Genomic DNA, 23,584 nt, shown 5'->3' on the forward strand with positions numbered 1-23,584 from the left:
TTTTATTCCAAAAAATAGATTCCCTAATATTTGTTTTATGTGGAGTTGTTTTTTTTCTCATTTACATTCTGCTCAAATCAACTGGTTGTTGTGTTTGTTTCATTCAAAACATATTACAGTGGACATTGCAGAATGCCTTCCCATGGAAAAACTATGCGTCATTACTAGCACCAATAAAATGGCTATAGAGTGTTTCTCACATCTTTTTCCATTTCATTTTCATGTCTCTGCAGTCATACATACAAATCAGCAAATAGCTAATATTAGGATAGAAATCCATCTTGAAATCTGGGATGCTGTGTGTTGCTGAAAGGTGAACTTCAGTCCTTCGTTCTGACTCATCTTTGCTGTAGAGAAGCGACTTCTTAGCATGAGCCTACCACCACTGCGATTGTATTAACCAGAAGCTATGTAGAGGTTTGTATTTACCAGATATTCTTAATGGGGGTGGATGTCAGTTTTAAACAGTTGTATTTGATTGTCGTGTTCAGTGTCTGTTGAGAATAATAAAAACATAAAAACCCCAGTAAACACACCTCGAGTTCAAATGTGGTTTGAAAGTTGGAACTAAACTTCAAAACACACAGAAAAGGGTGCAAAAATATTTATTGCTAATAAACCTGTAGTCAGTTGGTGTATATTTGCTTTATATTTACAATAATAGAGTACAGAGGAATGGGAATGTGAAAGAAAAATCCCAACCACTTAAATAAATACAAAGGGACTGCCACTGAACAAGACTACAAACATAAACCAACTCCAGCAACTCCTATACAGTTGGACCAATGATTGCAGTGAGAGAAAAAAAAAATCTATATAAACTTTCATATATATTTAAATTATAGTCAGTGAATCTTGTCCAGATGCATTCAGCTGTCGCGCACTGATTTTATCTGATTTTTTTTCCCAGGACTGCAGAAACATCTTTGATGTTAATTTCAAAGTAACACGAAGCAGCAACATGGGTGAGCACTTTTTTCTAATGCAGACAAGCACTTTTGTTCTATAGCTTGTTTACTGAGCAACACTTCCATCTGTGCTGGAATGATAACGGAGAGGAGCGTTAACGTGCAGACTGAACGCCAGACTCATTCCTACGGTTTTGTTATGCAAGTATTACTCGTCATTATGTAGTTGTGTTTAGCCATTTAACATCACATTTATGCTTTTGGCTAGCAACAGTCTAGAGAGTTAAAACAGTAGCTTACACAGTCATAGTTCTAGTGTATGCATGAAAAATGCTCATTTAAAAACAGTATTTACAGTAAGGAAAAAAAATACAAAAAAGTCACAGTTAACTGAAGTGCATGGAATGCAAACTAAACATCAAACTTCATAGCATGTTTTTAATAATAAATGATCTGTGTTTGGTGACCAGTGTGTAGTTGTTACTAAATAAGTCATTACAGAGCTAAAATATAGTGGGCTTCTAAACATGCAGCAAGGTAGGCGGACGTGACGTGTCACTGTCAGAACTCCTTAGTGTCTTTATTTTCAAACAGGTGGAGTCTCTGCTCCGCTGTCAGCCCTTCCTTCAGACTCTGGTGGGATGAAGAGAGAAAAAGCAGACGCTAAATAAGTTTATGATGAACACAACTGTGGACACATGTGCTGTTTCTGAGCAAGCAGTGTTTCTCCCAGTGTAAACCTGATGTCACCCAGTGAGTTATCCCTCTCAAATAGAGTGTTAACACACCACACTACAACTGATAGCAAACCCTTCTTTAGCATGTGCGCTATGGAGTCCCAAAACTGATAAAAGGTAGCATAAAATGGGTTTAACACAACTGTGTTAAGTAAACACTTTTCCTTCACCTCCAAGTTTCTCCATTTTACATATATAGGTTCTTTTAATGTTCAGCTAATTGCACATATTCAAAAGCAGACTCCAAACCTCTTTGTTCTCACTGTTAACTTGCATTTTATTTTGCTCTTTTCACTGTAAACCATATGTTGCTTTTTATGTTTTTACTTTGTGTACATTGAATTAAAAGTATAACAAAATGTGCAACAAATAAAATGACCATTGTGACTGAAGTTCATATCCTGGACTTCATTTCACCATCGCCAACGTTTTATATTTGATTTACATTTACCTTTGTCATAATGTCAAACTGAAAAAGCATTTTTCAAGCTAGGCAGCTTCACATCAAAGCACTGTGGCAGTTAGAAAGGCTGTCATCTCTTTACTTCCTCCCTTATTCATTCACAACTTCCCTTCATAGAGATCGTGCTGGTTAGTCACCAACCGCATCTTTGAACTGGGAACTGATGCATTGGTGCATTAGTAAAATTATGTGTTTAACCAACCAGCAAGAACAACAAAATATCGAGTCCACTAGATGCAGACACTTCTAGTATTATTTTACTGTGAATATTAAACTATTACTAAGACAAAAACTCTCATGTTAACAAGTCTATTTAAAGATATTCAAGCAAAATACTTTTTGATTTTAGCGAGAAAGTGAAGATGAAGGAAAAGTTTTTCCATTTTGTTCTTGTCATTTTAATCATTTACCTGCCTAACAGTGCTGATTAATTAGAATTCAGGTGCATCTTGACTTGTCTGACAAACAGCTTTTTTATTAGGTTTGGGACTTTATTGTTTAGCACTGTGTAAGTAACCCCCTCATACAATACAGTACATGGCTGATAAAGTGAAAGGACCCACATATTAGTAATCAAGCCCAGTGTTAAGTCAGATACACAGTCACTCTGCCAGACCTGACATTCATTCTTCACCACCATGCAAGTGTGGAGTATTTGTGCATACTAATGTGCAGAATCTGATCTTTTGAGTGGCTTGAGAGGTGGAGGACAGGAGGGTGTGCTTATCCACCCATGGGTGCGTCTGGTTTGGTTTACCTAAAGGAGAAGGGGGAGGAAGCTTACACGTCGTCAGCAGCCCTAACTGTCCCAGGGCATGTCTCGACTCACAGACTGAAGACAGAAGGGGGAAAACACACAGGCAAGTGTGTGTAAGACTACTGCGGTGTTTCATTTGCAATACAATGCCTAGAATGCAGTTCTGACGGGAGTCACGACATGGATCAGGAAAATGCAGCCGGTGTGCATGCAATTCTGCATGCAACTTAGCAGGTGACCTGTAGGTGGCAGCAAGTCATTGGAAACAACTTCTCAGGCTTTTGAAGGCTGGAGTTAACCACTTTCAATATCTGCTGTTGCTTGAGCAATGATACAATGGGTGATAGAGTTCAATGAGAAACCCTGAATTAACACATCTGATTACACTCTTTGTATGTCCATTCACAGGACACTCACCTTTGACCTCATGGTGCGCTCTGAGCGTTTCGCTGCAGCAGCTGCCATCTTGAGGATGTCAGGGTTGCTTTTGGACTTCATGATATCTGGAGGGAAAAATGTGTCAGTCACAATAAGATACGAATCTGGGTGTGAGTCGCTTCTAACATAAGGTGTGTTCTGCGGTGCGTCTTCGTACCATAGCCCCCTCGTTCCACCTCCTCCAGCGCCGGCTCCCCGAGTGCCTCATGAGCCAGCTGCAGCTGGTCTCTGAGCCGCCCCAGATCTCGCTCTGCTTTGGCCTTGACAATGCTCAGCTCTGTGTAAATGTCCTTGTACTTATCTGTTGCATATTTCTTATCCTGAAAGCACATTGTTTGGCAGTTCAGACAAAGGATTCATCTTCAGATCTTTGATGAATTTATGAGGGGGAAAGAAAAAAAAAAAAACCTGAAACTTACTCTTTGGGCTGCTTGTAGTTCATCTTTAAGGGAGTTGATTTCCTGCTTCAGGTACTGGACTTCAGACTCCTTCACTCGCATCATAACCTGGAAAACAAGACGAAGAAGAAAATATGCTAAAAATATGAGCCAAGTCACCTTGAGGGTTGAAGCGTTTCCTGAGGAGAGGCTATTAAAACCTTACTAGCAGAGACTCGTTTTCATACGTTTCATATCCAGGAACTTATGCGACTTGAACCTTACTTCTAACTCGTAGAGCTCCTTCCCCTGTATTGTGGTGTTTGTGTCTCCCACTCCATCCTCAGAGGTCATGGAGCGCATCTTAGTGATTTCTGCTGCCAGTCGGTTGTTCAGCTCCTAAAAACATCCCACAGAAGCAGATCAGAAGACTCAGAATGACAGTGCGCTTTCATGCCCACTGGGGCAGTTATAACACGGTTATTTGTGCGCTCAGGTGAGCAGTGTGCGTTTCTGTCGGCACCTGGTTGTGCGCGTTGAGCTCCTGGTTCTCTCTCTGACACTGCCTGAGGGCCTGTCGCTCTGCCTCCAGTGCCTGGGCCAGGTGGGCGTTTTCCAGGCACTTCTGGGAATACTGTTCCGACAACACCTCAATCTCCCGCTGGAAGGAACACAACTCCTCCCTGAAATACAATTCAACACCATGCTGAGAGGAAAAAAATACTTCAGGAGTGAAAAAAACCTGAAGGTCAGGCAGTGCTTCAGCATCTGTTAGTTTGGGGTTAATGCTGAGTAGTTTTACTTCAGAGCAAATACTAAGTCAATAAACAGCGGCAAACTGTTCCCTGCAATTTAAAAAAGAGCTTCTCCTTTTATCTGGCATCAAAGTGAAAATAGAGAATTTAAAAAAATCGAAACCATTTTAAATGAAATGCAGTGTGATTTATAGTCAACACCTGCACTTCCACACGTTCCCATGTGAAGCATCACAGGGTGTCAAGCTGCTGAACACAGTGCATGCATGCATGCATGCATGCATGTCCCAACAAGTCAGCAGTGACACCTGCACAGTCAGCAGAAACCTATTAGTACAATTATCTTACACTCGGAGTTGAGCTACACGAACCATTACTTTTTTCAGTCAACTCTTAAATACATGTGTAATATTTGTACAGACAATTTTTAACCTTGGGCTCAATTCCAACAGTTTTCTCCGTTTTAGTCATCTTGTGGATTAGTCTGAATTTTTTCTCCTGTCTAGTGGACTACTTAGTCAACAGGAATATTCTTTTATGTATCCATGACACGCACGCATGATTGTTGGGATTTTCTCTACATTAATGAATTATTATTAAGGTCTTTGTCTAACAATATAAAATGAATTGAATTTTATTTCTTCGACAAAAAAGCAGTCTAATGCTTTGATAGCTGATAATCTTCAATAGGTGTTCAACTCAGTTGAGATTTGAGTTGAGGCCAGCTGTGGCCAGAACATAACTCAAATTATATTCATCCTCTAAACATTTGTATGGAAGGCTGCTTTTCTTCAATGTCAGGGAGATAGACTCAAACCGTGCCAGCCAAAATCCACCACTACATAACAGACCTCCACACCGTGCGGATTAATGGTTCAGTTTTTACCTAAAATTGTCTTTATAAGATATTCTAAGTATACAGTGGTCCCTCGTTTATCGCAGGAGTTACGTTCTAAAAATAACCCACAATAAGTGAAATCCGCGAAGTAGCCAACTTTATTTTTTACAATTATTACAGATGTTTTAAGGCTGTAAAACCCCTCACTACACACTTTATACACTTTTCTCAGACAGGCATGAACATTTTTACACTTTTCTCTCTTGTTTAAACACTCTCAAAGTTCAAACCTTCTAGAAAAATAAGTGCAGTATTATAGAATGAAACCAAAGGCACCTGCAGGTGACGACGTTTCATTGACATTGTTGTGTTTGTTGGGGGGAAAACTTAAACGTAAATTAAAACTTAAAACGTAAATTTGACAAGCTGAACGCATCCTGTACTGTACAGGAGACACGGCACGATTGACTGACAATGGTCTACAGCCAATCAGGACAATGCGCTGTATCTTCTCAAACTACTACTTCACAGCATTTTTGACATGTTCCACCAATGATGAGCACCTGGTTCAGCCAGCCTGATAGTTTGTCACTCCTCATCAGCTGAGATGAGTGAGGGGCTTGTTACAAACACTTTGGTGCTTATGGGTATGAGGAGAACTCACTCGTGCTGTCTGCGGATCTCCTCGATGTCTGCATTCTCCGTATTGCTGTTGGCTTTGCGAGCCTTTTCCAGCTCCTTCTCCAGCTCTGTACGGTGGGCGTTTTTCATTGCTTCAATGGCTGAGATAACAAACAGAGAGTTTCTTTTTAATCAAAACTTATTATAACGCATTGTAAGCAAGTTATGATGAGCTAAAGATATAGTAGGAAAAAGATACAATTGGTATGACTTTTTTCTATTTACCTGCGATGGTGGCTGCCGTCTCCTCGGCCAGCAGCCTCTCCTTCTCCTCCTTCAGGTTCTCCAGCTCTCTCTGGTGTTTCTTCTGCAGCTCGTCGATCACTTTCTGATGAGACTCCTCCATGGCAGCGAAGCCTCTCTCACAGGTGGCCTATGGCAAAAAGCGAGCACACTGCAGCTGTAAGTTTGCAGGTCACCTGAGCGTGGGACCAAAAGGTTCTCCTGATCAGGAGCTGAGCAGGAGGAAAAACCTCCTGGACCTTTATATAATTTATATGCCAGTAAAGATCATCAATTTAGTTACAGCAAATCACTTGCAAGCTTGAGCTTGTCAGCCATGAGCAAGTTGAGCCTGTGTGAGTACAAAAAGGATTAAAAGGAATGACAGGATACACAATGCACTGAAGAAAAGGGCAAAGACAATGAGAAAGGAGATGTAAGAGGAAAAAAAAGCTGCCATTTCCTGTCCACAGCACAATATCCGAGCTTCTGGAAATCCGGACGCAAACACCACTTATATCCTACAGCTAACGCACAAATCCTAATCTGCCTGGAGGCCAAATCTTTGGTGGAATGTGTGGTTAAAGCTGACAATTAAATAACTGGGTGTCTCAAACACTACATGTGTCATAGGACATCCCAGTCAGCTTGCAAAACTGCCACTTCTGGATGGTGAGGATAAAGTGAGGGAGAATAATAATCCTCAATAAGAAGAGATTTCAATAGCCTTTGCACTCGCCCAACCTAAAACCTTGCCCTACTTCCGTCCTGTATTCGCTGCAACTAATCTGGGTGTTTGGTTGGTGGCTGTGCCCTCCAGGTCCCCTCTGTTTGCCTGAAGTCAAAGAGACTATATGAGGAGCCAACACAAGTAAAACTCACTGGTGTGCTACAAAGCTGTGTGAATGATGAATTAAAATTTAATCTTCATGCAATCTTGCTACTTTACCAGTCTGTATTGCAATAAGGCCTAAAGTAAATCGTAACGCCCGCTTTGACAGGTATGCTGCCAGGTTTAATTCAGCTTCTATTTTTGTGTTGTTGGTGCCTTTTAGAGCATTTTTCACGAAATTACCCAACAAATATGGTCTGCTGTGTGGTCCGGGCCACAAGGAAATGTGTGTTCTAGTGAATGAAACTGTAGTGTTTTATTAGTCTGTTACTCAGCAGGCACTTGTCTGCATGTTGCACCCTCAGCTAGAGTTAATTGACAACTTAGGTCTCTTCATTGCTTCTGTCTGAAAAAGCAAACATCCAAAAAAGAAAACCGAGCCTCAGGTTTCTTGGCTTCCTGAAATAAAGGGTTGACGTCAGTGGATGGGTCGATCTTTAATATACGGTCTAGAACAACGATCCCCGACAAACGCAAAAAGTTTCTAACTGTTTAAGTAATGTTTGCTAAACTAAAAAAAATAAACTGCTTTCTTTCACTTGTTTTTAAATCTTTTAAAAGGGGATATGTTGAGAAGAAACAACACCCCCCCCAAACTGCTAAAAATATATAGCTCAAAATATAATGCCAACTCTAACCACAGATGAAAGGATCAGTTGTTTCAACTACATAATTTTATGTATGAGGATACCTTGATTCTGATTTCTAATTCAATTTTATTCATTTTAAAATCAAACCCAAGGAAAATTCCTCCCACTTTCACTATGGAAGCAGCCCTGTATTAAAATACAGTTCTCATCAGAAGTTTACATAACCTCATCACATGAATAAATGTCATGGTAATTTGTGGCTTTGCGTCATTTCTTTGAACAGGCTCAAATATATACATAAACCCCTACTAAATGTGCATCTGGTTAAGTTGCATCTTACCTTTAGGTAGCAAACAACAAGCTACTAACATAATTTAAGCTGACCACTGTGTGTGTGTGTGTGTGTGTGTGTGTGTGTGTGTGTGTGTGTGTGTTGGAACATAGGGTTGCATCTAAGTTTAAACAATCTAGCTTTACATTTGAAGGGTTGTTGATGAATTTAGAGGTACTCCTCCATTATTCCATCCACCTTTTACAGCCTAGCAGCCTGGCACATGATGCTACCACTACCATGCTTGACAGCTGGTACAGCGTTCTTAGGTTTGAAAGCTTCACTTTTACTCTTCCAAACATACCTATTGTCACTGGGGCCGAGCAGCTCAATTTTAGTCTTGTCTGACCACATACATTTTCTCCTGAAGCCATCTGGCTTCCAAATTTATAGCTGCAAATTTGAGTGGAGGTTGAAGGGTTTGATTTTTGAACAGGGGCTTCTTTCTTTGTTAACTCCCTCCTAGTTAACTTTGTAGTTAACTAGCTAGTTATCACTAGCAAACTAGCGGTTTCCAGCTCATGGCAGACTTGAGCCTTGCTGGTTCCTGGGTTGGTCCTGGCCAATTTCCTATCATGTGATGGTGATTCTAGGTCTTACTGGTCAATCCAATAAGTACTGGCAAATAATGCTAGCAAAGAGAAATTACCAGCTGCAGTCAATCATGATCACTAATGAATAACTAACGTTAATAAGCCTTGGAGTTGTCAAGTTAAAAGATATATTAGAACCTTTGTGACCACTTCTTAAAGGTTTTAATGAATATACGTTTATATTTGAGCCTTTCAGCGGAAATCCAAAATGAATTTGAAATTGTTCACCCAATCCTTGTTTATAAAGTGAATAAAGATCTACGCTATACAATCATTCCAAAGAATTCATTATTAATAACCCCAAATTATAACAACACTCATATCCACGATGAGTGTAAATAAACTTTTGACCAAAGCCATATGTCTATTCCCTCTTCCAGACATGCAAAATTGTAACTAGGTTCCGTTTGCCCTGTTAAAGTTGAATTGTATTTTTCTGCAACATCTACTGAATTCATGGTGTCACAGATTTCATTATGACAGAACAAACTGTAGCTGTGAATGACAATTACTACCTCAAAACTGAAACTTAGCAGACACAACCCCAAACAATCATTCATGTAAGCATATCAAATTAAACCTCCCTGCATTAAGTGCTCAGACACTGTGTTTAATAAACAGGTATGGCTGATTGTGTTAATTTATTTGTTTCTGCCTCTGTTAGCTGGATAATTCAAAAAGTATGGATGGACCTACTTTAAAACTTTCTCTAAACAGGGCACAAGTGAAGAGTGGGCAATAATCAGGAAGAAAAAAAAATGATACTGGATTAATGACTCAAAACTAAATCACAGAAAAAAAACCCTTGCAGGATTATGATGCCTCTTACTGATTTTTGGGGGATGGTTTTATTTCCTTTTAGCTTTGGTAATTTATGGCCAGCAATGCTAGGCCTAACATAGGAACAAATAACAATTGGAAGCCTATCTGGATTCAGGATCTTTTGGAAGCATCTTTTATCTTTGCAAGTCAGGATATAATTATGGAATTTGTATTAAAACTTCTCCAAAACAAATCTTACTGAAAAACTAGGAACTGCTGTCCTTTATGTTCAAGAAAATATCAAAGAATTTCAGATCAAGATATTTATTCAGTGATGTGTTGTCACTGAGGGCATTTTCACCATTGCAGAGGTCTGCAGTTTTGGGCAACTCTTGGAGCCAAATGGGAAACCCGCCCCCAGCCCTGTATATGAGGACAAGCCTTTATTATCTTAGGAATGGCATTTAATTTTTCTGCATGAGAAAATATTGGGTAGATTAAGATTAAGATTACTTTGTTAAATGCACTGAAATGTTAGCTCCTCAGTTGTCTTCAGTCACAATATGGAATAAACAGTAGAAACAGCAAAAGGAAAAGAATTAAAGTTAATATTAATCTGAAAATAGAAATGGTCTTTTTAAAATTCCTAACTCTAAAAGACTTCAAGGTGCTGCAAAGGATCAGTTATTTGCTTTGTAACTAAAACTGCCGAGATTAGATCAGTAAGCACACTCAACTACCAATAGAGGAACTCATTTCACAGAACAGTGGGGCACTGACAGATTTCTGAAGCCCAAATTCGAGAGAAGCCATCAGCTTCAAACTCCAAGTCAGAGTTTGAGGCTTCAATCTTGTATTCATTAAGGTAACTTTGACGAAACATCAACAAAATGGGTTCCTCAATACACAACTAAAGCAGCATCAGTGATAACATAAACCTACAGGAGGTTAGTTTTCATGCAACACAGAAGAGAATTGGTTTACGGAACAAAGAGCGAGAGAAGGGAGTAGATGTTGGGGAAGGGAGGGGGATCTGGGAATGCCACAAAGGAAAACAAGGCATCACAGATGGAGGATGGCAAGGACAAGGAGCACTTCCACCTTCAGGTTTTCCAGGTCTTTCTCGTATTTCAGCCGCAGAATGGTTATGTCGTCCTGCTCTTCGCGCCGTCTCATCTCTTCGGTCATGACTGAGACTTGGGTCACCAGCTCTTGGATGCGCTCTTTCAGGGTTAAGGCGTGATCCAAAGGTACGTTGTCATCTGCTTCATTCCTGCCTGCAGTTGCTGGATTCATCACGCTTCGCAGCTCTTCCATTTCCCGGTCAAACCTCTCCAGGAGACGACTCCTCTCCCTCTCGTGCTGCTCCTTCAAGTTCTCCATACAGTTCGTCAGCGAGTCAATCTCTTTTACATTCTCTTCTGAACGGAGACGAAGTGTCTCGTTGGCTTTTGCTATTTCCTGCCTCAACTTATCAACTTCCTGCTCGTAGCCATCTTTGACTTCTCGTAGCTCTTTCCTGTGCTTGGCTATCATATCATGAAGCTCAATGGTTTTATCGACTGAATCAATAGGTTCTCCTTCAATCTGGATCAGAGTTTGAGACCCTAGGGCAGCTTTCAAATGCGCCTCAGATAGTTGACTTTGAAGATCTGCCAATTTGGACTGAAGCCCACTGACAACTTCTCTTAATTTTGGACAATTTGGACAATTCAAGCCAGGCATCTTTACTTCCTCTTTTTTCTTTAGCTCTTTCTCATACTGGACTTTGAGCCTAATAATCAAGTAAGATATGTATGCTTCTTTGAGAGATTCATGCAGATGTTTGGAAGATTGTGTTTGTTGGCCAAAGCTTGCTAATGCCAAAGAATGGAGTTTGTCATCTTTATCAAGCTTCAAACTGGAGGCAATCTGCTTAAATCTTTGTGACTTTTCCTCCAGAATTTCTTTTAACTGTTTAAGAATCAGAGCATTTGTTTCATTATCAAGCCAGCTATACATCGATTCCAAATCTGTCACTCTCTCACTTCCAACGTCTGCCTGTGAACATATCCTCCTAATCAAGAGCATTAAACTCTTCTCAGCCATCATCTCTTCTTCTACCCCTCTGTCACGGCTTTGTCCTTCTTCCTTTGATTTTGCTACAGTGGTGCCCAACAGTTGGCTCCAGAACTCTCCCTTTAACACAAATGACGCATCCTTTCCACTCGGGTAAAATGTCTCTTCCTCTGAAGAGCAAAATAAAGTGCTTTTTAATTCACCAAGCATTCTCTCAACATCAACATCTACCTGTTCTAACATTTCTACAACCTGATTCATCGATTCAGACCTCATCTCAAACTCTTGTACTACTTTCTTTAAAAGTCCTTTATCATCCACATGCTTCTCTTCTGCCTCAAGAGATTCAACATCCTTTTCATCTGTACTCATGTTCATTACTAGCTTCTCTCTTAGCATCCTTATTTCATTTTCTGCTTCTTCTAGCTTCTCTCTGTTGACCTTCTCAATTTTCTGATTTAGTTCAACTAGTTTACTGTTCCTAGCTTCTAGTTCCATACAGCGCTGCTCTGTAGTCTGAAGGCTTGACTTGGTCTCAAATAACTTTGCTTCTGAGGCTTCAAGCAGCTCTTGGAGTTGCTCTTTCTCTGGGTTTAATTCGTCATCTTCATAATCTCCCTGGAAGCCCAGACCTTTCAGTGTGGCCTCTCTTAACTGTAGCTTCTTTTCAGTGTCTTTAAGGGTGCTGCCAAGCTCCTCCAATGTAACGAGTGCTTCATGGAGCCTCAAGGACTTCTCGTTCAACTCCCTCTCATAATACTCCCGGTCTATGGCATTGGCTTGGTTTTCAGCCAGTTCAGCTTTTAGTCTTTTCAGCTCCTCCAAGACAAGGTGATGCTGTTTGCCACCTTGCTGGCTGATGAGCTCAGCTTTCAGTCTGTCTATCTCTCGGTCAGCCTCAGTCAGTTGATTTATTATCTCCTGACATCGCTGTTTCAATGCTCCATTTTCACTAGTTAAAAGTTCAATCCTCTGAGACAGCATCCCAATAGTTTCATCACTCGACTCTGAGTAGTTTTCAGTTTTGGACAGAAGACTGTAGGAGCCCTTTAGGCTTTCAAAACTTTGCTTGTGAACTTTCCCCACCATGTCCTCCATGGTTAGAAGACGAGCTTCATATTTGCGGATGCTCTCTCCTGCTCTAGCTAAACTCTTTTTTATGGTTTCATTTTCTAACTCCTGCTGGTGCTTCCAGGTCTCCAGCAACTTCTGAAGTTGATGCTTCTCTGCTGTGTCTTGATTGCAGCTATGTAATTTCAACACTTTCGCCAGCTCCTTTAGAGTCAGAGGATTGTCATGCGTTAAGTCCTCTAGTTCTTGAATAGCCTCTGTGGTGTCCTGGATTAAAAAGCTAACTGTTTTTTGGACAAGTTCAGGGGGAGGGCCTTCGAGGATGGATTTTTTGTGGGGTTCAGAAAAGTAAGGGTCCTTGATGGGAAGGTGAGAAAGCGAGAGGCCAAGCTGTGCCTGCATATTGCGCTTTTTCAGCTCTTGCAGCTTCAGGAGCTCTTTGGTCTCCTGGTACTTCTTTGTTAAACTCTGCGCTTGAGAACTAACCAGTTCGGGCCTCTTCATCTGGGGCGTCACATCAGCCTCCAGACCCAAAGGTTGCTCCAGCTTGGAAAAGGGGACCAGACAGTTGGTTAACACACAGCAGGGGAGACACAAAGCTTGCTTATAATTTCCAGCGCTAACTACTAATTATTTCTCTTTAAATTATTATTATTAAATTAAAAAGTGACATTACATTAAGCATTCCCACATAACAATCCCAAAATTATGCAAATAAACAGTGATTCAAAACAAATCCAAAAATTTCTTTTGGTTTAAAGGTGTAAATTAAAAGCAACTGAAAGATTTAAATAGCTGGGGTTAGTTAATACCAATAGCATGCACATTTAATGGTTAAAGGTTACTTTAAGTGGTAAGCAATGCAATATTAGTTTCAGCTGAATGGTTTATTCAAGGATAGAAAGGCATACCAGGTCCTACAAACACACATTTCACAGGTTTCACGTCCAAGTCTGAGAGGAGATAATGAAATGCATTATGCAGCTCAAGTCTAATGCTTCAAACACCCTCCCAACTTTCTCAAAATGATTCACTGACTAGAGTAAGGGCGCTATACTTGACATCTGCCAAAAACAAAATTATATATAATTTACACACATATATATATATATATGTATATATGTATTTAAAACATCATTCAGCCTCACTCTGTAAAAACCCATCCATACATCAAAACACAAGCAAAGAAATCGACATCATACATTTATGTCAGTACACTTCTACATATAATATTTGTTAAAAGAATAACAAATGGGTGTCTTTATAGCAGTTAATAGAAGAATCTGATGTCCATGCAAATAAGTAGAATACAGGCCAAGAGGTTATTATTCCATGTCAAGACAAACATTTCAACAAGTGAAGCAATCGTGCCAGAGACTATGCAGGAAAATGTCACTCGAAACTCAAAGACAAAATTCTCTTCATGAATTCGGCAAGAAATAACTGAAAAATGAATCAAAAAGAAAAGAAGTTCTACTCAACTTTTGCTTTTTCCATTCTCTATTGCTATTAGGGCTGCCACAAACGATTATTTTGATAGTCGACTAGTCACCGATTATTTTTGCGATTAGTCGACTAATCAGATCATGCATCGATTGGACGTAAAACGTACAGCTTGAAAATATGTTAAACGTTTATTTTGTGACCCAGAAAGAATAATAAGAGTAATATTAAAACTAACTAGCTGCCGCCATTGTTGACAACTGCGCTGGGCCGCACTATGAATTCTGGGACACAGCTTCTTCTTCTTCGGGGTTTAACGGCAGCTGGCATCCTTTACATGCACTGCTGCCATCTTCTGTTTCAGTCCGTTATTACACTTTTAAATCCTACTACTTATTCCTGCGTCTTTTGTGATCTTACAAAGCTTCAAACGACGCGTCGACTATTAAATCAGTCGTCGACGATTTTGATAGTCGACGTAATCGTGACTAGTCGACTAATCGTGGCAGCTCTAATTGCTATAAAATGAATGAATGATGAAGTCAAAATGTAAAAGAGAAAATTACAAGGAGCAAAAAAATGCCATCTTTTCACTTTCACTTTTCTAATTGATGAATTTTCATGTTCATCTTTTTGTATTGATTCTATGAGAAAAAAACTAAAATATGGTAAATGTTAAAACACACTACAACATTATTCTTATATGTGTGTGTCTGTTTATCACTTTTCACATGCAATTAACACTTACAGTGAAATAAACCTCTCTAGTTACTGTAAAACTACAGTTCTTTGGTCCAAAATCAAGAAAATTACTCAACTCCTCATATGAGTCCTGATAAAGTAAAAACCTACAACACAAAGCGAGCAGATTAACTAGTATAAGCCAATTTAGTAATGAAACCTTATCGTTTTCCACATGCAATGAAGTCATGCAAAGGTGTTTATCTGTAGCCACTTTGTAGCTTCGTCAGTTTGGTTGCAATTTTCTCTCGATAAAATACAACATGCAGAAAATGTTACAAAATGAAGTAGAAACCACTGCTCAGTTAAGAATGTACTGCTCGAGTTTACAACAGGACTTCCCATAAGAGCAGAATAAAGGGACAACTCACCGGAGAGATGTAACCAGATCGGTCATCCTGGTCTCTCTCCAGAGCCATTCTCAGCTGGAGCTCCAGCTCCTGTTTGTGCTTATTTGAGTCCAGGAGCTGCTTGTGACAGCTCTTCAACTGCGCCTTCAGGTCCTCAATCTGTAACAAGGGCAGGAAGAATATTAGAATATAAAATATATAATGTAGTACATATATCTATATCCATCCATCCATCCTCTTCTGCTTATCTAATTCAGGGTCACAGGGGGGCTGGAGCCAATCCCAGCTGCCATAGAGTGAGAGGCGATTTTTAATCACCAACTGTCATAACCTCAATAACTGCAGCAAACGCCCAGTTATTGGTGCTGTGGGAGAAGGCAGAGAACCCAGAGAGGAGGGAGGAGACCATGTAATCCCCCCACAGAAAGGCCCTGACCATATGGTTATTTGAATAGGAGCGACTTAAAGACAACCTGAGTAAATACAAACACGTAGTTTTTAAATGATGATTTCATTTATTAAGGAAAAAGCTATCCAAATTTACTTGGCCCTATGTAGGAAAAGTAAATTCCCCCTAAACCTAATAGCTGGTTGTGGCACCAAAAACTGCACCCAATAGGATTTCAGTCTTTTTGTTTTGGTTTTTAGAGCCCCAGACCATCACACTACCACCACCGTGTTTGACTGTTGGTAAGATGCACTGTTAGTTTTATGTCAGATGTAGCATTGACTTCATTGGATTCAGCTTTCACTTGTTTAGCAAATACCTAAACCATTACACTACAGAGTTATTATTCATGACTATGTTATACTGTATGCAGCAATCATTTCAATGACAAGTTTAAATTTACTGAAGCTCTTAGAATGATTAAAACTAAATAAATAAAATCTAAAATGCATCTTCCCCCTGAAGCTTAAATACAGGCTTAGCTCTGTACTTGCTGACTGGATTCTTCACTCTGTATATTTGAATTTCACTCAAAACAACAGCAACAATCTAAATCAAACAAGGAAACATACCCCTTGCTTATAACTCTCCAGTAGCTGCTCCAGCTCTACAGTCTCTCTTGATTGCACTGTGGTGGGCAGCGGCACCCTCCTTTCCTCCCGTATGGGCGTCTTCTCTACCTGTCGCCAGTGTTCTTCGATCACCTCCTCCACCATCTGCTGCCTCTCCAGAGATACGGGACCTAGCGAATCCGGAGGTTCGTCTCCCCTCTCATTGTCGGTCCTCCCTCCTTCTTTAACCGATGCGGGCTCTGAGCTCGTCACGCTCTCATACCTCTTCCGTCTCTCCTCTCTTCTCCGACTGCGCTCGAGCTCCCCCATGTCTGCCTGGAGACTCTCTGCTTCCTGCGCCCGCTGTTGAGCCAGAGCCTGGGCTATGGGCCTGAACTCTGCCCAGTCGAATGTCTTAGAGCGGCCTTCTCGCCTGCGCTCGCGAGCTCGGCTCTTAATGACTCCAGAAGTGGCTTCTTTGTCTACAGATGAGGCCTCAGAAGAAGGAGAGTCCTGAGTGACATCTGGTCTGACCAAACCCTCCAAAGGAGAGAATGAGCCATGATCCTCGGTCGAGCTGAACGGCAACGAAAAGAAAGCAAAGTAAGTTTCTGCTTTCATGTTCTTTTTTTCATCTCTAAAGTTCAAAATTTACCTTTTAATGTATTAATATACATGAATATTACACGAAAGCATTGAGTTTCTTTATAATTGAGAAGCATGTGTAACAGCTAAACTGTGACTTGTACCCACCTTGCCACATCAGGGGCAGTGGAGGGTCTGACATTCTTCATGACTGCCTGGATCCAGTTCCTACGTATCCCTGCTGTCATGGCAGACAGAGTGTGCACTCCTTCCTGCGTCTAAACATGAAAAAGCACAGTGAATTACACACAGAGTGATGAGAAAGAGCGATATAGAGAGATGTAGCGGTCAGAAAATCCTGAATAGAAATCTCTCTTTATCGTAGTAGATTCATTAGCGCTTCTCTAGTAGCAAAGTTAGAAAAGTACGAAAACCCAAATAATCACACATCACTACAAATACAGTGATTATTTTTGTGCCTACACAGCTGCAGCATGTTCATAGATGTCCAATAAACAACAGTAGCAGTTCAGACTAAAAGTTATACACTTTTATTGTTTCATTTTTACGTGCGCTGCTGCCATCGTCGATTGTTAAGTAAGAGTTGATGGAGCTGCTCCAACTTTCCAAGTTGGAAGCCTGACTTGAGGGGGCGTTCCAGTTAAAAAATTCCAACCAGGAAGTTGGAAATTCTGACTAAAGTTGAACGCATCACATGGAGACGTCAGCTCATGGAGCTGTGTGGTTGCGTATAAGGAGTACTAGCAAAAGTGCCTGCAGCACTTTCCAAAGCCTTCATTCAGTATTTAGTGGCGACTCAAGGAAAATTAATATAAAACAGAGATGTCAGTAATGTGTGTGAGACAATATTCAGGGAAAGTTTCTTGCAGATTGGAGGGTACATACACACATTCTTACATTCTGAGTCACCAAGCAGTTTTTAAATTGGATCGGTGATTTTATGACTGCATTTATAGAATAAACCAAACAGACAGCCTCACATTACTGTTCACATAGGGGGTTAAAAAGGACCACTTGGTGGCCACTTTTTGGCAATGGCTTTGAAATAAACTAAAATTAATAAAATTAAAATATTCTTTTTGTTTAAACTAAATACTGAGTGACAAAAACACCCAGATGAGAGACAATATGAAATTTCATTGTGGATATCAAGTGGAAAATCTGGCATTTACCCCAGAAGACAAGGAGAACCACTAGCAATACTTAACATGTAATCAAGTGCAACCAAATCTAGAGCCAAACACATGAACTGATACAATGTCATCAGACTGAAAGATTTTTACTTGAGTGGAAAGGTTCGAGACAAAACAAGCGAAGGCTCTTACATGAATCTGAAAGCCATAGTTTCGCTGAGCCTGGTATTCAGTTACATTGTAGCAGGTGGACAGGTCCATCTCACCATCCAGGTCAGAGGCCTGAGTTTAGATACAGAGAAACAAAGACGTATTTTAAAGGTAGAAGGAAATAAGAACATAAGGTGCGAAAGAGAACAAATGAGCCCACCTCCTCTGCAATTGAATCCTTGTAGTATCTCAGGCTGTGATCAGTCAGCACAAACCAGTACTTCTTCCACTTGAGAAAAAATTATACAGTTTAAAAACAGAGCTGTGTAATACAGCAAAGTAGCACAGCAAGTCACATATCGAGTGTCCACACAGTCCTATGTGTCAGTGTAGAGTTTGTCTCTTTATATATCTTATAAAGAGATATTTTAAAGCTTCCTAGCACCACCCTCGTCTTTCAAGTCCATTGAAGATGGAACATCAAAGTGTGGCCACAGGTGTGTAAAGGCCATCGAACGCTACAGACAGACAGTAACTCAGGTGGACAGTTCACGTGCTGTTTGAACAGACGTTCACTCTTTTTTTTGGAAGACTCCAGCAATCATTTTCATTTAGCTTTCAATGTTTAATACCATTTTCAGTTTCCTCTTTACGTTTCTCTTAATTAGCTAATAAAAATGGTACCTGGCCTTGCTCGTCAAGTTTCACCATCCAGCCTTTCTTGAAGTTCAGCAAGTCCGGCTAAAAAATAAAGAAATAAATCAATAAAGAGAGGATACAGATTCTAAGAACACTTCACAAAGCAACATGTGTTGCAGCAGCAAACTACCACCACCCATCTTCATTTTAAAAGAAAGCATCACTAAGGACTTTCTCAAACAGCACCTAAACAAAACGAGAGGTAATGCTAGTGGCAGTGTGTCAAATTCAAGTTCAATACCTCACTGCTAGCATTCAAAACTCAGCAGCAGCTAAAACACATGCTCACTCAGTCGGCTGCAGGGAGAAGTTGACCCTGCCAGCAGATCAGACAAGTATGAGGATTTAAATGTGGACCGCTGACTGGGCCCAACTTCTGCCACATGTGTTGCAGGGCTGTGCTGCCCACAGAACCCAAGTGCTCAACACGGTGTTGCCTGACACACACACACAGACACGCACACGTGAACAGTGACCACAGGAAGCAGTAGGAAGTTGTGACGGGCTCACACACACTCAGACAGTCTCCTTTTTCCACCTTATATCTAGCAGAATGAATTCACGCAGCATAGCAAACCGCACACAGAGAAAGCAGGATGAGAAGAATAACCTGGAGAGAAGGGAGGGAGCAGGGGGCTGCGCCGCGCCCTGCAGCACAGGGGTTACAGCACCCTTGCACCACCACAACAACGCCAAAGGAACATTAGGAAAGAAATCATACATTGATAAAGTTTGTCAGAAGTCACAGTTGGTTTGCATCAGATATTCTATTTAAAGTCAATCTTATTTCCATCAGACTATGGCTGATAGAAATAAGACATGATCAATATAAAGTCAACAGAACTTGTTCCACCCTTATTTTACCAGAAAAAGGCCGATGATAATGAATTTAGCGCTACGTCGCGAGCAGCAGCACATGTGCTAATGTTGGGGCTAAAGCAGTTTTACAAACCAATACATTAGGAGCATGAGTGAAATAAACAACAAAATGACAAAACAAAATGTTAACGCTCCCATCAAAGCAGCCCTCGGCTCAAAAGACGACAGTGTTGAAAAAAAGGTAAGTGGAATTCAGTAATGTGGAGAGATTTTACACATTTAAAGTCAGATGAAGAAGGATCTGAAACAGTGCTATATCCTTGCACAGTTGCCCGTTTACCTGCACAATAAACTGCAAGGACAGTTACTTTCTCCTGTAAAATGCTGCAGCCAGTAAGTATCAAAAAAGGTTGGATATGAACAGCTGACTGAAGTCAGAGAAAGTTGATTCTGTTCATCTCAACGTACCATTATCTACTGGAGAAACATTTCGCCACTCATCCAAGTGACTTCTTCAGTCTTCTGAAGAAACTTTATAGAAATCGTGATTTTAATCATAGACAGAAAGCAAAATTTTATTACATATTATGTTATATATTGATAGAATGAAAAAATATAAATAAAAAAATCCTAACTGTGTATTAGACTGAGCCATACAGAAGAGGATTAGAGCCACTGGAAGAGGAGGGGGGGGGGAAGACCAAAATAAAAATTGTGGACTTCTTTTGGAATTTTTGAAATCTGACAATAATCTCAGAATTGTAGTTAAAGATAAATAAATAAATAAATACTGACCCTAATCCTCTTCCATAGTTCCAAGAGGCAACCTCTAGGGCTGAAAAATAAGCCTGCTTTAAAAAAAAACAAAAAAACAGTTCCTTTAAAGGTCACTTAAGACTTGCTCCAAAAACAAGTCAGTCCCCATAGACTCTCATTACATACCATTTAGTTGGACTTTTGGGGGTATTAAAAAAAGATATTTTTATTTGGTGGTTTGACTGTTAGCGATGCTAGTACACCAAGCGGACAGCTATGGGCTAAGCCTCATATGATAAATCTGTTGCTTGGTATTAACTAGCTGTGTCTATGTGTTGAACATCTGCAGTTTAGCTGAAAAAGAATGCTAGCTGACAACTGAGCGTGTCATGCTCTCATTGAACACTCATCCAAATAGGATACCCAAGATAAGTGTAGCCAAATGCTAACATTTAACCTCCAATGTGGGATCCAGAAACCAATGGATATCTTTATGGTGGCTTTGTCCTTCTTTTATTTACAGTGTACTCTAAATGCTCAGTTTCTGACATTTTTCCCCCTCTTAGATCTAAATGATGCCAAAGAAAGGGAGCATCCTTCATACGGTCACTTCAGGCTTACAGTCCTGGTTGTGTGCGCAGAGCCCCATCAACCTGCTATTCAAACCTACTGTTTGTGAGGAACAGCCAATGAGCAGAAAGTTTTAGATAGTGGCTGGAACTGAGGGGCTTCACAAGACCCAGTAATAAAATCAAAGAACTATTTTGAGCTGTGAGACTACTTGTAGCGAAACAAGATTAATATCAAGGTGGAAATGAACAAAAACCCTTCAAGCTCAAAATAGCGTACAACAAACCCATGTGCACCGTAATGCTCCACTTGCACCAACAGTGTTAATAACCCCACTAAATCTGTACATAAAATGTTTTTTGTGGCATACTGTTGGGTGATGTCTGCTGAGAGTTTGCTCAATGTTTAATTCTCCTAACTGTGTTACCTAAGCGAATCACGCCTCTTAGCCTCGAACAACAACAAGCCAGCGATCTCTCTCCGCTCGGCTGAAGCCCTGGCACTGCGGCTGACCTCTGATCCTCCGGCTTAACAGAACAAGAGCAGCTTTGTTTACGAGGCCACAGACAGAACGCACTGACCTTTCAGTCCTGGAGCGTTCAGGTCTGAAAATTATTAGGACAAACTTTGAACCTGCTCCTTTATTCATCACCCTATTGAACCATATTCATTACTGGTTCACCGTGGCTTTTAGCAGCAGCATGGCATGACTTCAGCAGAGATTACAAAACAACAAGTACAGTGACAGTTAAATAAGACACTTTACTATTTATGGATTAAATATTAATGTCAATATTCAACTCCCATTTCAGCCAAACAGTCCAGATAAACTTACTGTATGCTACCTGCACAAGCGTCAAGCAAGCTTAAAACTTCCTTTGCTGAGTTGCTGAAGACAAAACGAGTAAAAATAATAAACTGGATTTAGATGCGATGTGTGGAAATGTGAAACTTTATGCGTACTCTTAGTTACTGTATATGACTATTTGTGCATTTCCCAGATTTTTCATGTTGTTCTCCAGCTGAACTATATTTTAAGTAAATTAATAAATATCTTAACATATTTATTAATATCTAATCTTTATTTAGATATTGAATAATATCTTTAATATTAAAGTTGATTCATTTTTAGGCAAAGATTGTCCCTAAAAATAATTCAAGATTAAAGGGGACTTATTGCTACCATTTGCTGCTCCATATTTTGTATTCATGGATTCGTAGCGTTTTATGATTCAGTGTAAAACATAGATGAAGATTCATTTAATGAGCCTTGGTTCTTCCCCTCAGTTCACACTGATTGAAACAAGTAGTGCTTTTCCAGCAGTACCTACTCGGCAGGAGGTTTCAAGCCATCTGAGGCGATCAGAGAATGTGACGTCGTCAGACTGCTGACTGAACGGCTAGTCAGCAGCTTCATTTGACGAGTGATGAGAGCATCCCCTTCACGAAAATTTAAAATTGTCATTTTTTGAAAGCCAGCAACCTGAGAAATAGCAAAAAAACAACAGGGGGGTCCTCGAGTCTGACAAAAAGTCACAGACCGAGCAACAGGTAAACCATCGTATACAAATGACGTCATGGGATGTTCGGCCGGGTTGCTGTAACGACCCTACGCACATTAAGTGGTACTTGATTGTAATGGAAAACAAGTCCTAATGAGTCGTGATGCGTGAGCTTGTGTTAAGCCAATCCGAAAAGGACACTCACAGGATTTACTTGCGCTGACATGGTTAAGCTGTACAAACTCTGACTTTACCATGTTTAACATGAGCATCCACCACTGTCCAAGTATACGAGCGGGGAAAATGTTTTTTCTTTAAAAAGGAAACCTACTAGAGTCCCTATAAACGGGGCTCTTTTAGCCCAGTGAAACGTCCCTATGAGTGGCTTTAAATGTAAAGCCAACATTACACAACATGTTCAATGAATGTAAACAAACTGCGGTGCTGAAGTTTTTGAATCATCTTATTTATTTTTTAAAAATCACAAACAGTTTTTTAGGTAACTAATGTGTAAGGCAAACGTATAACACAACAAATGACGAACTAACAATTCCCATCAACATACTGAGCAAACAACAGCAGCTGACTTCTTATCATCTGCGCTGCTGCAGTGACTCTTGCCAATTAGTGAGTAAGGCTGGAAAACAAACTGTGCTCACTTTGAGAGGTCACTTCTCCAACAGGAACCTTTGGAGTTTTAGCATGATCGCAGACTTTACATAAACAAGAGAACACTCACCGTCATGACTGACTCAGTGGTCCTCCGGTCCAACGATTTGGCTCTCCTCAGAGGGGGCAGGGTAGAGGGAAAGTCCAGACCCTGACCCACGTCTTGCCTCTGTTCCTAAACAACACGCACATATAAACACACTTAAAGGAGCTCTCAGTAACTTCCAAGAAACTACTGTCACTAATGACACCCACAGCTATTTAGTGAACTACAGTCAGCATTCCCATGCTCAACATCAACAATACAAATGATGAGTAATTTATAACACTTCCACACGCCCTTACATTGCACTGCATCCTTCACATAAAAATCAGTCCATAGTACAGACAAAAAAAGGAAGCATAGATGCATGTTTCAGTTTTCTGTGAGACTTGTGTAAATTGGCTCTACCAGAATGTTTGCATAATAGTGCAAGTAATAAGTAGCAGGCAAATGTTTTTATAGAAAACACACAGAATAGGCAAGAATCACTGACCCATTCTTTTGTAATCAGGTCTGTTTGAGTGGGTATTAATGAGCTGTGGAGAAATTTCATGACAAACACTACTTTGTCGAGCCCATGTGTTTTATGAGGCCGAATCCGGCACTGAATCAAAGAGACTGAAAACAAAAA

The 23,584-nt window shown here is 40.3% G+C and overlaps 1 protein-coding gene across 4 annotated transcripts in view; it reads right to left on the reverse strand.

The window, feature by feature from the left end:
- Nucleotides 1-589: 589 nt before the first annotated feature.
- LOC116330903 (myosin phosphatase Rho interacting protein) overlaps nt 590-23,584 on the reverse strand; it is a 45,388-nt gene continuing 22,393 nt past the window's right edge. The window contains exons 9-25 of one of the 4 annotated variants that reach the window (XM_039616013.1): nt 22,981-23,085; nt 18,580-18,636; nt 18,116-18,184; nt 17,938-18,027; nt 16,760-16,869; nt 16,028-16,583; nt 15,029-15,166; nt 10,446-13,019; nt 6,180-6,327; nt 5,938-6,055; nt 4,204-4,363; nt 3,966-4,079; nt 3,723-3,809; nt 3,461-3,623; nt 3,283-3,368; nt 2,866-2,940; nt 590-1,541 (exon numbers count right to left, since the gene is read on the reverse strand). In XM_039616013.1, coding sequence (XP_039471947.1) covers nt 2,908-2,940; nt 3,283-3,368; nt 3,461-3,623; nt 3,723-3,809; nt 3,966-4,079; nt 4,204-4,363; nt 5,938-6,055; nt 6,180-6,327; nt 10,446-13,019; nt 15,029-15,166; nt 16,028-16,583; nt 16,760-16,869; nt 17,938-18,027; nt 18,116-18,184; nt 18,580-18,636; nt 22,981-23,085 — 4,608 coding nt within the window. In that variant the 3' untranslated portion in view covers nt 590-1,541; nt 2,866-2,907. The remainder of the gene's footprint in view (nt 1,542-2,865; nt 2,941-3,282; nt 3,369-3,460; nt 3,624-3,722; nt 3,810-3,965; nt 4,080-4,203; nt 4,364-5,937; nt 6,056-6,179; nt 6,328-10,445; nt 13,020-15,028; nt 15,167-16,027; nt 16,584-16,759; nt 16,870-17,937; nt 18,028-18,115; nt 18,185-18,579; nt 18,637-22,980; nt 23,086-23,584) is intronic. The other 3 variants (XM_039616012.1, XM_031753365.2, XM_031753366.2) reach the window with 3 other exon arrangements.

The sequence above is a fragment of the Oreochromis aureus genome, linkage group 8 (genome assembly GCF_013358895.1).
Source record: "Oreochromis aureus strain Israel breed Guangdong linkage group 8, ZZ_aureus, whole genome shotgun sequence".
In the NCBI taxonomy this organism is placed as follows: domain Eukaryota; kingdom Metazoa; phylum Chordata; class Actinopteri; order Cichliformes; family Cichlidae; genus Oreochromis; species Oreochromis aureus.